This window comes from Chrysemys picta, chromosome 2 (assembly GCF_011386835.1).
Source record: "Chrysemys picta bellii isolate R12L10 chromosome 2, ASM1138683v2, whole genome shotgun sequence".
Lineage (NCBI taxonomy): Eukaryota > Metazoa > Chordata > Testudines > Emydidae > Chrysemys > Chrysemys picta.
The window spans coordinates 98,573,874-98,587,308 of record NC_088792.1 but is presented as its reverse complement, the minus strand read 5'-3'; the positions used below and the strand labels follow the sequence as shown (position 1 = coordinate 98,587,308).

The following is a 13,435-nucleotide window of genomic DNA, read 5'->3' as shown; positions in this document are numbered from 1 at the left end:
CCTGAGTCTTCATCAGGGCACCGTGGTGTATCCAGCTTGTTTCCCAGAATGAAGCGACATCTGGTGCCACGTGCTGTTAATAGCTTCCTCTCCCATACCTGAGTTTGGCTGGGAAAAGTCTGCCTCAGAGTCACTTCCTCCTCCAATGGAGAGCCTCTCGGCTCTGTTGTTAACAACAGCATCATCCTCTGGCCTCTCTGTTGCAATAGTCCGCTGAATATTTTGATACCTGCATATTTTACGTGAAAGAAAAAAGGTGTTTTAGCTATACGTTTTGGTGGAATAATGGTACGAAGCATTTTGCTGCTCACAAAAATGCCTTTCTATCTCTTTCTTAATGAGAGTTGGAAAAATCAACACTTTTGAACAATTAAAATATTGCTAAAATCGGCATGTACTTTTAAAGCACCAATGGCCCTGAGTCTTCCCTGTCTTGCACCTGTGCAAATCACCCACATTCCACAGGGATCAGTGACTATATAAGGCGAAAGGCAGGGAAGAATCAAGTCCCAATTTGTCATAGGTTAACATAATCAATCACATAGGGCTTGATCCTCTGAGGTGCTGAGTGTCCTCAACTCCCAACAATTGCAATGGGAGTATGCTCAATGTGTTCAACACTTCACAGCCTTGGCTCCATAACCAGTATTCTTTTTTTTTTAAACTAATCATTATTATTCATCATGTTTGTTGTGGTAGTGCCTAGGGACCAGCCGAGAACAGGCTCGTTGTGCTAGACACTGTACAAACACAGAACAATGGACAATCTCTGCCCCGAAGAGCTGACAATCTAATAGATAAAACAGACACAGGGTAGAGGAAAGTGGTGTAACACACAAGCGGAGTGAACAACATAAGGGCAGGACATGTCATGTTAGTTCCATGCTTTTTTGTGTGTGTATATGGATTGACTTTGGTGATGATAAGCTAAATGGAAAGCTGAAGGGAAAGAGTTGAAGGGGACAAAGCAGTGTTTAATTTGTGCCAGGGCTTGCCAGGGCTCAGCCCCGGTACCTCTAGGCTTGGCAGTTCAGAGCCCCAGCACCTCTGGGCTTGCTGCATCAGTTATGAACGTAAAAATCTTGCTTGAGCGCTGGCGCCTCTTTCATTACAAATTAAGCACTGGGACAGAGCCAGTGAGAACAAGGAGGGAAACAAGGAGGACAAAGAAGAAGCAGGTGTTTAGGCTTGAAATTAGACGAAGGTTTCTGACCGTCAGAGGGGTGAAATATTGGAACAGCCTTCCGAGGGAAACAGTAGGGGCGAAGGACCTGTCTGGTTTTAAGATTAAGCTAGATAAGTTTATAGAGGGAATGGTTTAATGGAAAAACATGATTTTAGTAAAAGGAATACCGTGCCATGGCAGGTAAATAGTATAATGGCTAACGAGGGTCAGGCTGGAGAATCTTGCCTACATGCTCGGGGTTTTTACTGATCGCCATATTTGGGGTCGGGAAGGAATTTTCCTCCAGGGTAGATTGGCAGAGGCCCTGGAGGTTTTTCGCCTTCCTCCGCAGCATAGGGCAGGGATCGCTAGCAGGAGGATTCTCTGCTAATTGAAGTCTCTAAGCCGCAGGTTTTGGGGACTTCAACAGCAGAGTCAAGGGAAAGGGCAGGGACGGCTTTGTGGCCTGCATCATGCAGGGGGTCAGACCAGATGATCATAATGGTCCCTTCTGACCTTAAAGTCTATGAGTCTATGAGGTGTGGAGTGAAGCTTTTAAAACCTTTTTCTCTGTTACGGCAGTTTCATGTTGATTGACTTCAATGAGACTACTCTTGGGCTTAAAGTTAAGCAGGTGCTAAATATTTTGCTGGATCAGGGCCACAGTGTTCATGTTGAAGGTTTGAATCCCATAAAGGATGTTCTCTTTTATGTGTTCATTATGTTTAAAATATGCAGTACACAGTACTAATTCTATGTATTGTAAAACAGAGATAAATAATGTGGGAAGTCAATCCTGCTGTAGCCATACTGGTGACTCATTCATTGAACATTTGACAGACTAGGAGTGAGAGAACCTCCATAGCTTCTAACCTTTATGTTCATGACCAGGCCCCAGATTGGGATTCTGATAATGTATGACAAGAATGTGACAAATTTTAAAAATTATTTAATGAAAAATATTTTTAAAAATAATAGATATCTATCTTGTTAATAATTTTAACGAGCTTCTGCCCCACCTTGATATTTTTAAACATTTTTTGTTGTCTCATTTTCATTAACTCTCAGCATTCATAATGGGCCAGATCCCCACCTGGCATAAATCCACGTAGCTTCATTGATTATATCTGATCTTTGGCCCAAGGTTCTTTGTTTCTCTTTTTCCTGGTTTCTGTTCTTCTTTCTTTCATCTGTGTGACTCCAGACTTATGAAGAGTATCCCTCCATTTTTCTCTTTTTTCTGTTGTTTTTTTTAAAATACGTATTTATGCCAAGTTAGATTCTGGCTTGAACTCCAATGGTTATATCTCAAAGTGCCATGACATCTCTGAAGACAAGTAGTCTGGACCTTGATTTTACATCCCATTCAAAAGACAGCATCTCCAGTAGCATACTAACTCTCAACAGGTTACCGGAGTTTAGGCTAAATTATGGAAAATGGGTGAAAATTTAATGGATTTATACTTAACTAACACAGTAGTTTTCATTTTCCTCAGTATTCCCAAGTTTTCCTTTAATGTAGCTTTTAATAGCTCAATAAATAACATATTTAGAATTGGTTAAAAAAGTAAGAGAATTGGGGATTTTTGTTTTTAGATAAACATACACCTTAGAAGCAAATTATTATAGTAGATTTCACAACTGCATTAATTTACCTCTACTTTTTCCCCTTTTATTTTATAACAAGCTTTAAAAATTTTTATTCACTTGACTGTAGGCTAATTGAGTAAACTTTCCACTCCAATACTGCAGGAGTTTTACAACACCCTTATGCAACAGCAGAGCAGAAAAAAGTAGTTAATATAGTCAAAAGTTTTATATATATGGTAACTGTAGCTTCAATTTAATTAGATGTTAGAAAATCCCCTGCTGGCAAACTTTACACAGTAATGCTAGCTGTATGCCAAAAACAAGCTACTTTTTTTTTGTCTAGATACTGTAAAATTGTCTTATATAAATACCAGAAAATGCGCATGTAATTGTAAAAAAACTTTGAAAGGGCAAAAGTTATGGGAATGTATTTGAAAATCACAGTCCCTTTTCAAAGTGATTTGTCAAAGAAATAATGGTTTAGAAAAACCACACTAGAGGCTGTTTTTACTGTACTATTATTATTTATTGTGTCATTTTTTATTATTATTATTCATGTAAAGACAAGTCTAGTTACACAAATGCTGCACAGTTTTACCAGATCACAGTGGATAGTTAACCAGGTCATGTAATTTGAACAGTGCTGGCTGTTTGCTTCAGTAACTTGAGGAAAGGCAAGAAGTGCTGTAGTAAAGGAGGAAGACTCTTCTAATAAAAAAAAATATAGGGGTGTTTGGATCTTATCCAGACTGTAGGTCCCAATCCTGCATTCCCTATATAGACAAATTGTCCATTGAAGTCATTGGGGATCTCTGAGTATTCACAGAATGAAGGATTAGGCCCTTGGAACAGAATACTCTGTCATTCCTTTTTAAAACTAGATTTCCAATACTTTATGGTTTTGGCAGGGATGAAAATAGCAAGCTTTCCTAGTGATATTTTGGTATTTCCACTCCTTCTCCCAGATGAATCTAGGAAATGGGAAGGTGAACAGATTTGTGTGAAAAGAAAGTAGATTGAGCTTTTTTTCAAACCTCAAAATGTTTTGGGTTCCATTTTGTTTGAGTTTGGGGCAAAAATTCAGGCTGATTTTAATTACATCATCCAAGTTCTTTGTATACCTCACCTAGAAAGGATTTTCAAGCAGAGTTAACAAAAACTGTTCCAGGTAATGAGGTTTGACCTACAGTAACAAAACTTTTTTAAAATAGTTGTTGAAAATAATATTCAAGACTAAGTAGTGGTTTTCAACAACAGCTTAAGAAAAGGTTTTTCTCGCAAGCTGGTAATCCAAGTTACCTGAATTTTTTGAATGAGCTAATCTTAAAACCTGGTTCAGGACAGATAATTTCTCTATTTCACCCGGCCATAAAATATTAAAATTGCTTCCCAATTTTGAAATACACAGGTTGGTGATGTTTGTTGCAATGGCCAATATGTATCTCTTTTGCTGGAATTTTTGGAAATATCCATGGCTACACATATACAAACATTGGCATGACAAGAGAAGCCTCTTAAAGACTTGGTGGTCTATTCAGCATTTTTACTTAATGGAGCTCTTTTACAGCAGAGATTAAAGAATTACCAGATGGCTTTTTTTGTGCTAAGAAACCATGGGATTCCACAATTACTCAGTTGTAATGTGCTTAGTCTCCACTGGGAATCAAGTGAGGAGAAATACGCTACTAATGAAAATCCCCTCCGCTTCTCACTATATATCCTGAATGTACAAATGCTAAAAAATACCCATATACAGATGAGCAACAAAAGTATTATTGGCCTAATTACAGTGTATTAAATCATTAATGATCAAATCCTAAACCAAACATGGGTGTCAAGAAAGGAATCAAACTATATGAAAACATAGAAAACTAAAATGTAAACCAAGGATGTCACGTCTGTGGTTCTTAACCAGGGGAACATGTACCTCTGGGGTATGCAGAGGTTTTCCAAGGGGTACATCAATTCATCTAGATATTTGCCTAGTTTTATAACAGGCTACTTAAAAAGCACTAGTGAAGTCAGTACAAACTAAAATTTCATACGACTTGTTTATATTGCTCTATATCCTATACACTGAAATGTAAGTACTATATTTATTTTCTAATTGATTTATTTTATAATTATATGGTAAAAAATGAGAAAGTAAGCAATTGTTCAGTAATGGTGTGCTGTGACACTTTTGTATTTTTATATCTGGTTTTGTAAACAAGTAGTTTTTAAGTGAGGTGTAACTTGGGGGTATGCAAGACAAATCAGACTCCTGAAACGGGTACAGTAGTCTGGAAAGGTTGAGAGCCACTGACTTAGGACATGTCTACACTAGCACTTATATTGGCAAAACTTTTGTCACTCAGGGGTGTGAAAAAACATTAGTTTTTCCAGCATAAGCATTCATGTGCACAGTGCTATGTCAGCGGAAGACGCTCTCCCACCGCCATAGCTACTGCCACTCATTGAGCTGGTTTTATTATGTCGACAGGAGAGCTCTCTCCCATCGACATAACACTGTTACACAAGTGCTCTTACAGCTTCACAGCTGTATCAGTACAGCCGTGCTACTGTAAGCTTGTAAACGTAGATATGGCCTAAGGGTATTGCCAATTAACCTGAGCTAGCTAACACAATTGTCATTTCTAGTTTAGACACTCACCAACGTTTGTTCCTGGTTGTTTGTGGCTCACCCAAGAGAGATTAGCCTCATGGAACAAATGGTGACTGTCTACAATAAATTTACGATGGTATCCATTAGCTCAGCTTAACTGGTATTCAATTAACTCAAGTTACAGCACAACAAAAAACTATAATTTACACAAGCCCTTGATGGCTGCAGACAACATCTATCCAATTCACTGCAAGGGCTTTCTAGAAACGCCTGTCTTTTCTTTATAAATTAATATGGTAGCTTGGCACCTTCTGAGGAAAATTATAATTAAAACAAACTATTGCAAGTTCTTACCACTATAAACAAAATTATACTATGGTAGTCAAATGCCCACTCTGTGCCCAGTATGCTAGGTTTGGAGAGAAGAGGAGGACAATTCCTCATGGACCTGTTTGTGGTTATGATCTATTTTGCACGATAGAGATTTTCAGAAAGCTGGTTAGCCCTTAGGAAAACTCCCTGATGGCTGTCATCAGCGACCATTTTCTCCCTACAAAGGATCCAAGTAACTCCCATCTTATTTTCCTGCCATGGAAAGAAGGACCATTCAAGCACTCTCTCTGTCTCCTAGCTTGGCGCTCTGATGATCCCCAAATGATGTTTTTAAAGTACTAGAAAAACCCAAACCAACCTTCATGCCATTTTAAAGCCTATAATCAGAGGATAACAATTTCAGTCTTGCTTATTTAAATAAGAAACTATATCATTACAGGAAGCAGGGGCAGAGGATGAGAAAATGTTTTCTGAGGTAAGAGTGTAAGATTATTGCCTAGCTATATATTTCTTTTACTCTTCTTCCCTCAATTCATTCTGAAATACAAGGAAACAAAGGAAACTAACAAATCTTTCTTTGTGTAGAGTAGTAGTTGAATAGACATTGGTATCAGTGATAAAGCTGCCTCATTTGGAGGGAGACTCCTTCTCTCGGGATTCATTTTAAGGAAGTGTTTCTAGTTTCTTCCAGCTGTGCAAAGGGCTTTGACATGTCTTTCAGTAGGATACTCATTAGCACTCACTATTTAAAACAAATATCTCATTCATGCTGTGTCACAGCTTGTCAGCCTTGCTGATGTCAACAGCTACATGTTGGTCTTTCCCAACCCATGGACCTGGCTGCACTTGGGAAGGAACCACTAGAGCGCTATAGTGGGGACATGATAATTTCAACTGCATGAGCATCCATAACATTCAGCCATCAGCACTGGTGGAGAAAAATTACAAAGGGAGACTCTCAGCAACTAGACCTGTTGCTTTCCTGACCTCATCTCTGAATAGCTCCCAAAAGACTGGGGTAGGTGTATAGGTGTAGCAGCTGGAGGAGCACAGTGGAGGTCTGGAAGCTGAAGCACCTCAAAGCAGTGGGGCTGAAGCCTGAATTCAGAGCTTGATTGCTTGACTCTTCTTCATATTGTCACCCAGACCATCTGTCCTCTGCTCTCATAGGTAACACAGAAGCTCTGAAGAATCCTGCCTCCCCACCCCCACCTGCACTGATCCTTCTCATAAGTGGTGGGAGAAAAGTGAAGGGAAGCCATGATAGGACCAACTTCTGTTGGTCCAAGGGACAAGCTTTTGCACTTCACAGAACTCTTCTTCTTTTTCAGGTGTGGAAAAGGAAATTAGAGTGCCCAAGCAAAATATAAGGTGGGACAGATTGTTAAGCATACGGGGTTCACACATATTGTAGGAGACCACTTAAAATGAAGTAAGCAATTAAAACTTCAGCAGCCGTAGGAAAAAGGAGTGTTAGTAGGCAGCAGAGTGTGTTATAAGTTGTTGTAATGGGCCATAAAACTAATGTCTCTGTTAAATCCATGGTTTTTAGTGTCCAGCAGAGTTATTTAAGTATTTAAGTATTTAAGTTCCCAGGCTTGTCTTTTGAAGGTGTTGTAGAGGTTTCCTTTGAGGATGAGGACTGAGCACATGTCACTCTTTGTGCAATGCACTATGTTCACTTTGTGTCTCTAGACTGTAATCTGTTTGGTCAGGCACTTTGCTATTTTTAAACACTACTTCCTGTAGTAAAGTACCATATAGACTTATGGAACTACATACAAAATACTAATTAAAAAGTACAGTGTTTTATAATTGTAAAGCCAGCCTGAAAGGAGCACTGAAAACCGTTTCAATTTATTTTGGGCTCCCAAATTGCCAGTACTAAAAATGTCACCTTTTTTAAAGCAGATGGTTATCATCCACCAGCAGTAGGTTCTGACCTGCTAATTGTTATTCAACATTGTACCTTCAAATATATCTCATAGCTTATTTATGTTTTAGTAATTTCAGGAACATTTCAGATGCTGGTTTGGAATAACGTGAGTACCATTGCTCGTAACTAGAACATTTTCTTAGTGGTGTTGTTTTGGGATTTCAGTCCAGAATTACTCACCGCCGATTGAGCTGCTCCATTTGTTGGATTGAACCAGATCTGCGTATTCCATCTGGAGTGGCTGCTGCTGTGGGGCGCTGCCATGTTGTGGTTCGATTCACATGATCCACATAAAATACCCTTCCATGGCTGTCTATCCGAGCTTCCCAGTCTAGTATTAAAAAAGAAAGGAAAGGAGGAAGCCATCAGTTTGAGAAGTTTCAGAAAGCCTAGATGCTCATGAGATACACGTGTATATACATACACACGACCATCAGAGCTGGCATATTGGGTCAGACCAATGGTCCATCTTGCCCAGTATCCTGTCTCCAACAGTGGCCAGTACCAGAGCTTCAGGGGAGTGTACAGAACAGACCAATTATGGAGTGATCTACCCTGTCTTCCACTCCCAGGTTATGATAGTCAGAAGTGTAGGGTTGCCCGAGCATGAGGTCACATCCTTGACTATCTTGGCTAGACTAATAGCCATTGAAAGACGTATTCTCCATCCAGTTCTTTTTTGAACTCATTTATACTTTTGGCCATCACAACATCCCTTGGCAATAAGTTCCACAGGTTTGTTGTATATATGTATGTGTAGTATACACATATACATAAATATTACTTCACACAGCGCCTACAGTCACCCTATGGAATTCACTGCCACAGGCCATCAATAATGAGTGAGACACAGTGACTGTATTTTTAAAAATGGCTGGATAATTCTATAACCATTAATACCTATTATAGTTCTGTTTCTTGAGGTGAGTAATCAAATTACATGCTTTACAGCATAAAAATTTCTCCATGTAACTCTCACATACAGCATTGCACAACTGGCTATATTCATTGTGGATGGGAAAACCATAAGGAATTGGCCACTGGTAGCCAGGATGCTAGGCTTGGTGGACCAGTGATTTAATCTGTTGTGGCAAGTTCTATGTTCACTTTTTTGTTATGTTTTAAAATAAACTTGATAGGTTGGCTTTTTTTTAAGCTTTCCGAAGGATAATACAGAGCAGCTTAAGGCCCTCTACCTAAAACTTGTCACAGACTGGTTGGACATATTCTCAGAAATATATGCATATTTTTAAATTTTTTCAATCTATCACTCTGATAAGGACCAGATAGCTGAGGAAATTGGTAACAAGATACTGAACTTTCCATCCTCACGTCTCTTGTTGAAATTAGGTCCAAGTTGGCCAGGAGTGTAACCAAAAGCCCCTACCCATCTGATGCTTGTTGGCTTGCATGAAATACACTGGTAGTTAAAAGCATCAAGAGCACTGGTAAAGGTGTTAGGAGTAAGAGGAAATTTAAGAAGTGAATGAGCTAATCAAATTGTAGATAAAAAAAACCTTAGAATTTCTTGAGTGAAGTTGCACAAATTTGATCTGTTAACTACATTATTGTTACATGACGATCCATCAGCTGATGACATAACAACTAAACAGTAATATATATTCCCTCTCCTGGAGCACATCTGTACTCCAAGAGTGGTAAAGTCCACTTTTTTTCCTCTGTGGCTCTGTGTTCCACCTTAGGACCAAGAGTTCTGGGTTCTTTGTGAACCTTCCCTCATACCCTCCAAGAGCAACAGAGAGCTGTGTTTCCTCCTACTGCATCTGGAATCCAACTCCCTGCAACCAGCTATCTTCTTCCAAACACTGTGCCTGATCAGTAAGGAGACAGACAGTGCTGGCCAGAGCTAAGGTGACATACCTTATCATAATGTTATTAAAAATACCTTCTTTATCCATGTGGGTGCCTGAGTGGGAGTATGGGCAAAGGCTAACCAGCACCCAATACTCCAGATTGGAGCAACCAGATAACAATCTGAACAAAATCATGACTCAGTGTATAATCCATGAACCCTAGGCAACCATGTGCCCTCCATTGAAACCAGCCTATAGGGATTCTTGAAGGACCTTGGTCAGTCAGGGCCTGTTGAGGAACCCTGAATTCCCAGATAACAGTTGACATCTCCTTGAGACATATCAGTTCACACTCCGTACTCTTGCTAATGCCAACCACACATACATTCACACCTCAGCAAAAACAACGTCACACAGAATGCATTCAGGCAGGTGCTACCCACAAACCCAACTGAATGTCACACTGCTTGAAGAAAGCATGTTGCAATGTGTCTGCAGCCATACACGTGGTAATTCAGTCTCTGAGCAGAAAGCATCTAGTCAAACCTAGCAGCAGCTGGATGTGTCCAGTGCTTGAGGTCACAGTGGAAACATCAGGTCAGGATAAAGGAGACACAGTGAAAATTCAGGGAGAGTGTATGAGAATATCTGCTGGGCACGTTTGTTTTGTTGGGTCAGAGCATTGTGCTATAGCATCTGGCCCGAGAGAGTTGTGTGTGCTGATGTGACTATTCCTTGCCAACATATAAACAAAACTCACTGTTGGCTGATGTGCATTTATTTCCCTCCTAAACAGCATTACCATCACACAGGGGAATAAGTAATTCAAAGGGCATACAACACAGAATTTGTGGTAAGATGAATGGATGGCTGCACAGATAAATGCATAGACTGACAGATGGACAAAGGCCGTGATTTTGAGCTCTGTTCCAGCCCCTTTATGTTGCTCCAGTGATGTAAAGGGTCCAAAAAACAGCCAGATCACTGCATGTGGGAATTACCCCTTGGCAGAGGGTTTCTCTGGGCAGTGTAGGGCTGACACTATGGCCCTACACCAGTCCCCTTATAACTTCAGAGCAGGGGCACACCAGGAGATAGCCTGGGATCAGGAGAAGGTGAGGCCACTGTGCTCTGCTCTCCAATTATCCTGGACTGCCAGATGGTCCCTTTGGGACCACTTCAGCCCATATGTACATTACAGCAGCCGCTGAGGCTGCTCTTACATACACCATGAGCCACACCTGTCCCTGGCAGACCTGCAACACCAGAGGGACAAAGCCACCTTGCTCCTCTTTACATTCCTGTCTGTGGTACATCTTCTAAATGGTGCAGCTCAGAGTTAGGACCCAAATGTTTTTCTTGGCTTCAGTAGGGTAGGGTTTCCACCAGTAAAAACAACTAACCATTGGATATGTCCATTAGCACTGGCATTGCACCATACAAACTCTACAACCTGATGCATGCTTTAAAATTTTACGTTCACCATGAAGAGTTTACTACAGACACGAAAAATCATGTTAAAATCTAAATAATTCTATTCCACACCCAAAATAAACATAGTCAAAGAAAAATTCCTCATCAGGACTAACAGAATAAACTAAATTTTGAATTCATATTGTTTTGGGGCTATGATCAAGTAAGACTGACTGCAAGGGGAAAACCACCTCACTTTTTGAACCCACAGGTCTCTCAAAAGCCTTTAACTGATTTTCCTGAAACCTCACAAAATATTCTACCATGAGGTAAAATCTGGCATGTGATATTTCAGGGACATGGATTTGGATATGGAAATGTTAAGGTTCAGTCGATATTGTCCTTGTAATGATGGGAAATTATCTTCAACCATAACCATGGACAGACTCTAGTGTCTCTTCATTTTAGAAGCTCTAAACATTGTTCACTGTAAACCTGATTTAAAATGAACAATCTCTCTCCATGGGTGTGGTTTGGGAGGAGTACGAGGGGGCATTGCCCCTCCCCCAAACTGCATACCTTGAGTAGGCGTGGAATTTCCCCCCCCATGCGTGGCCCCGTTGGCCTGGCTGGAGCTGCCCCCCGATTCTCTCTCTCTCTCTCTCTCTTATTTAAGAGTGTTTTAGTTGTGATTAGCAAGTGAAAAGGGTCTTTCTGCAACACGGGAAAAAGAAAAATCTTTAGATCAGACCTTAGTTTGTACTTCTCATGGGCTTTAAAAATGTCATAGCTTGTACAGGGGGGAGGAAGGGATAGCTCGGTGGTTTGAGCATTGGCTTGCTAAACCCAGGGTTGCAAGTTCAATCCTTGAGGGGACCACTTAGGGATCTGGGGCAAAATCAGTACTTGGTCCTGCTAGTGAAGGTAGGGGGCTGGACTTGATGACCTTTCAAGGTCCCTTCCCATTCTAGGAGATAGGATATCTCCATTAATTTAATTTAGAATTATTTAATTCAATTTCTTTAGCAAAAATTCACATGGCACTGCACACTGAGGAGGGATATATTCAGGGACAATATACTTTACATGTATTACAAATAGGATATAGTGTAGATATCAAAGTAATGTGTACATTAATATTAAATAAATATGACTCTACTATCAGATGATTGTACTTTTGCTTTTGTGTAGATTAAACTCCATCATAATTGCCTTCATTAGGAGCAATGCTGAAAATACTTACCTTTTGAGGCTGGTGTTAAAAGGGAGGTAGTCTGTATTAAGCAAGCCATAGGGCTGAACTTGAATGTCTCCGATCAGTGCATGGATTAGGGTAAGTCATTTGCATGGCTGCTGTCAGTGTCTTATTAATAGGTAGTCTAGCTAGAAATTTCTCCCCTTCACAAAGTGGTGAGGTAAGATTAGTGGGAAGAGAAATATTTACTTATTACAGAAGTAACTGTTCCTAATTCATCATTCACTGGTAGGCCACACAGTGCCCCTAATAAGACTTCATGGGGCTGAAGGCAGTTGGATCATTCACCACTACTGTATAACTGATGCCAGCATTGAGTGGAATTTTCAGTTTAGGGAATACTAACAACTTGGTGGATAAATGATTTTTTTTATTAAGGGCACCATAGGCCACATAGCTACGTTCTTTACTCAGGCTGAGAAGAAAATAGAGAGCTTTGTTTTTAAGCCTGGTTAGTTTTTAAGATGTTGAGCATTTTTTCCTGTTAAATCATGTGCTAAACTCGAAAGATGATACACTATGTGTTGTAGGGCAGAGAGTGCACTCTACTGGACAAATTATGCTAATGCAAAAAGTTGGGCATTCCTCTAGGAATATGCAAGTTAAAAGCTATGAAATCCTCCCCAGTAAAGTGCAGAAGTGCTTTTATATGGAACCACAAAAACATGCGGCTAGAGGAAGCTGTAGGTCCATAAGTCAGTCATTTTGCTTCAGAGCAGAGACCCTCATATTAACTGTTAGAGGGGGCATTGCAACTGAAATGTGACGTCACTAGAATGTGACCTACCTTGTCCCTGTCTTCTCCTCTTATCACTCTGATTAAGAATTGCTACCTGTCTTGATTTTCAAAAGAGAATCCTGATTTTGAGGATGCCTGGCATTGTAAGTAAGGCTGCAAGGACAAAGACAGCATCCCAAGCTGTCTTTGAAGCTGACACAGGGTACGTCTTCACAACAAAAAAATACCCGTGGCAGTAAGACTCAGAGCCCAGGTCAACTGACTCAGGCTCGCAGGGCTACAGCCTGAACCCAAATGTCTACATTGCTACTTTTAGCCTCACCGCATGAGCTCCGCAAGCCCACCACACTTGACTTGAGCTCTGAGACTCTGTGCTGACATACCCATAATGTCATGACACTGGGATGCAACGAGTAGGCTAGAGGACAAACATTAAAGACAATAAGAATGCTTATACACAGAGCCTTTCATTGGAGGAGTTCAAAACACTTACCGCCTCACAAGACCCCTCTGAGACACTGAAGTGTTATTATCCCCATTGTATAGATGGGGAAACTGAGGCACGGAGTAGTTGTGTGTCTTGCC

General features: G+C 40.4%; 1 protein-coding gene across 4 annotated transcripts in view; it reads right to left on the bottom strand.

The window, feature by feature from the left end:
- Positions 1-13,435, bottom strand: part of HECW1 (HECT, C2 and WW domain containing E3 ubiquitin protein ligase 1) — a 419,038-nt gene that overhangs the window by 81,224 nt on the left and 324,379 nt on the right. For all 4 annotated transcript variants that reach the window (XM_065583851.1, XM_065583849.1, XM_008169652.4 and 1 more), the window contains 2 exons: positions 7,810-7,960; positions 99-229 (listed from right to left, as the gene is read on the bottom strand). In XM_065583851.1, coding sequence (XP_065439923.1) covers positions 99-229; positions 7,810-7,960 — 282 coding nt within the window. The remainder of the gene's footprint in view (positions 1-98; positions 230-7,809; positions 7,961-13,435) is intronic.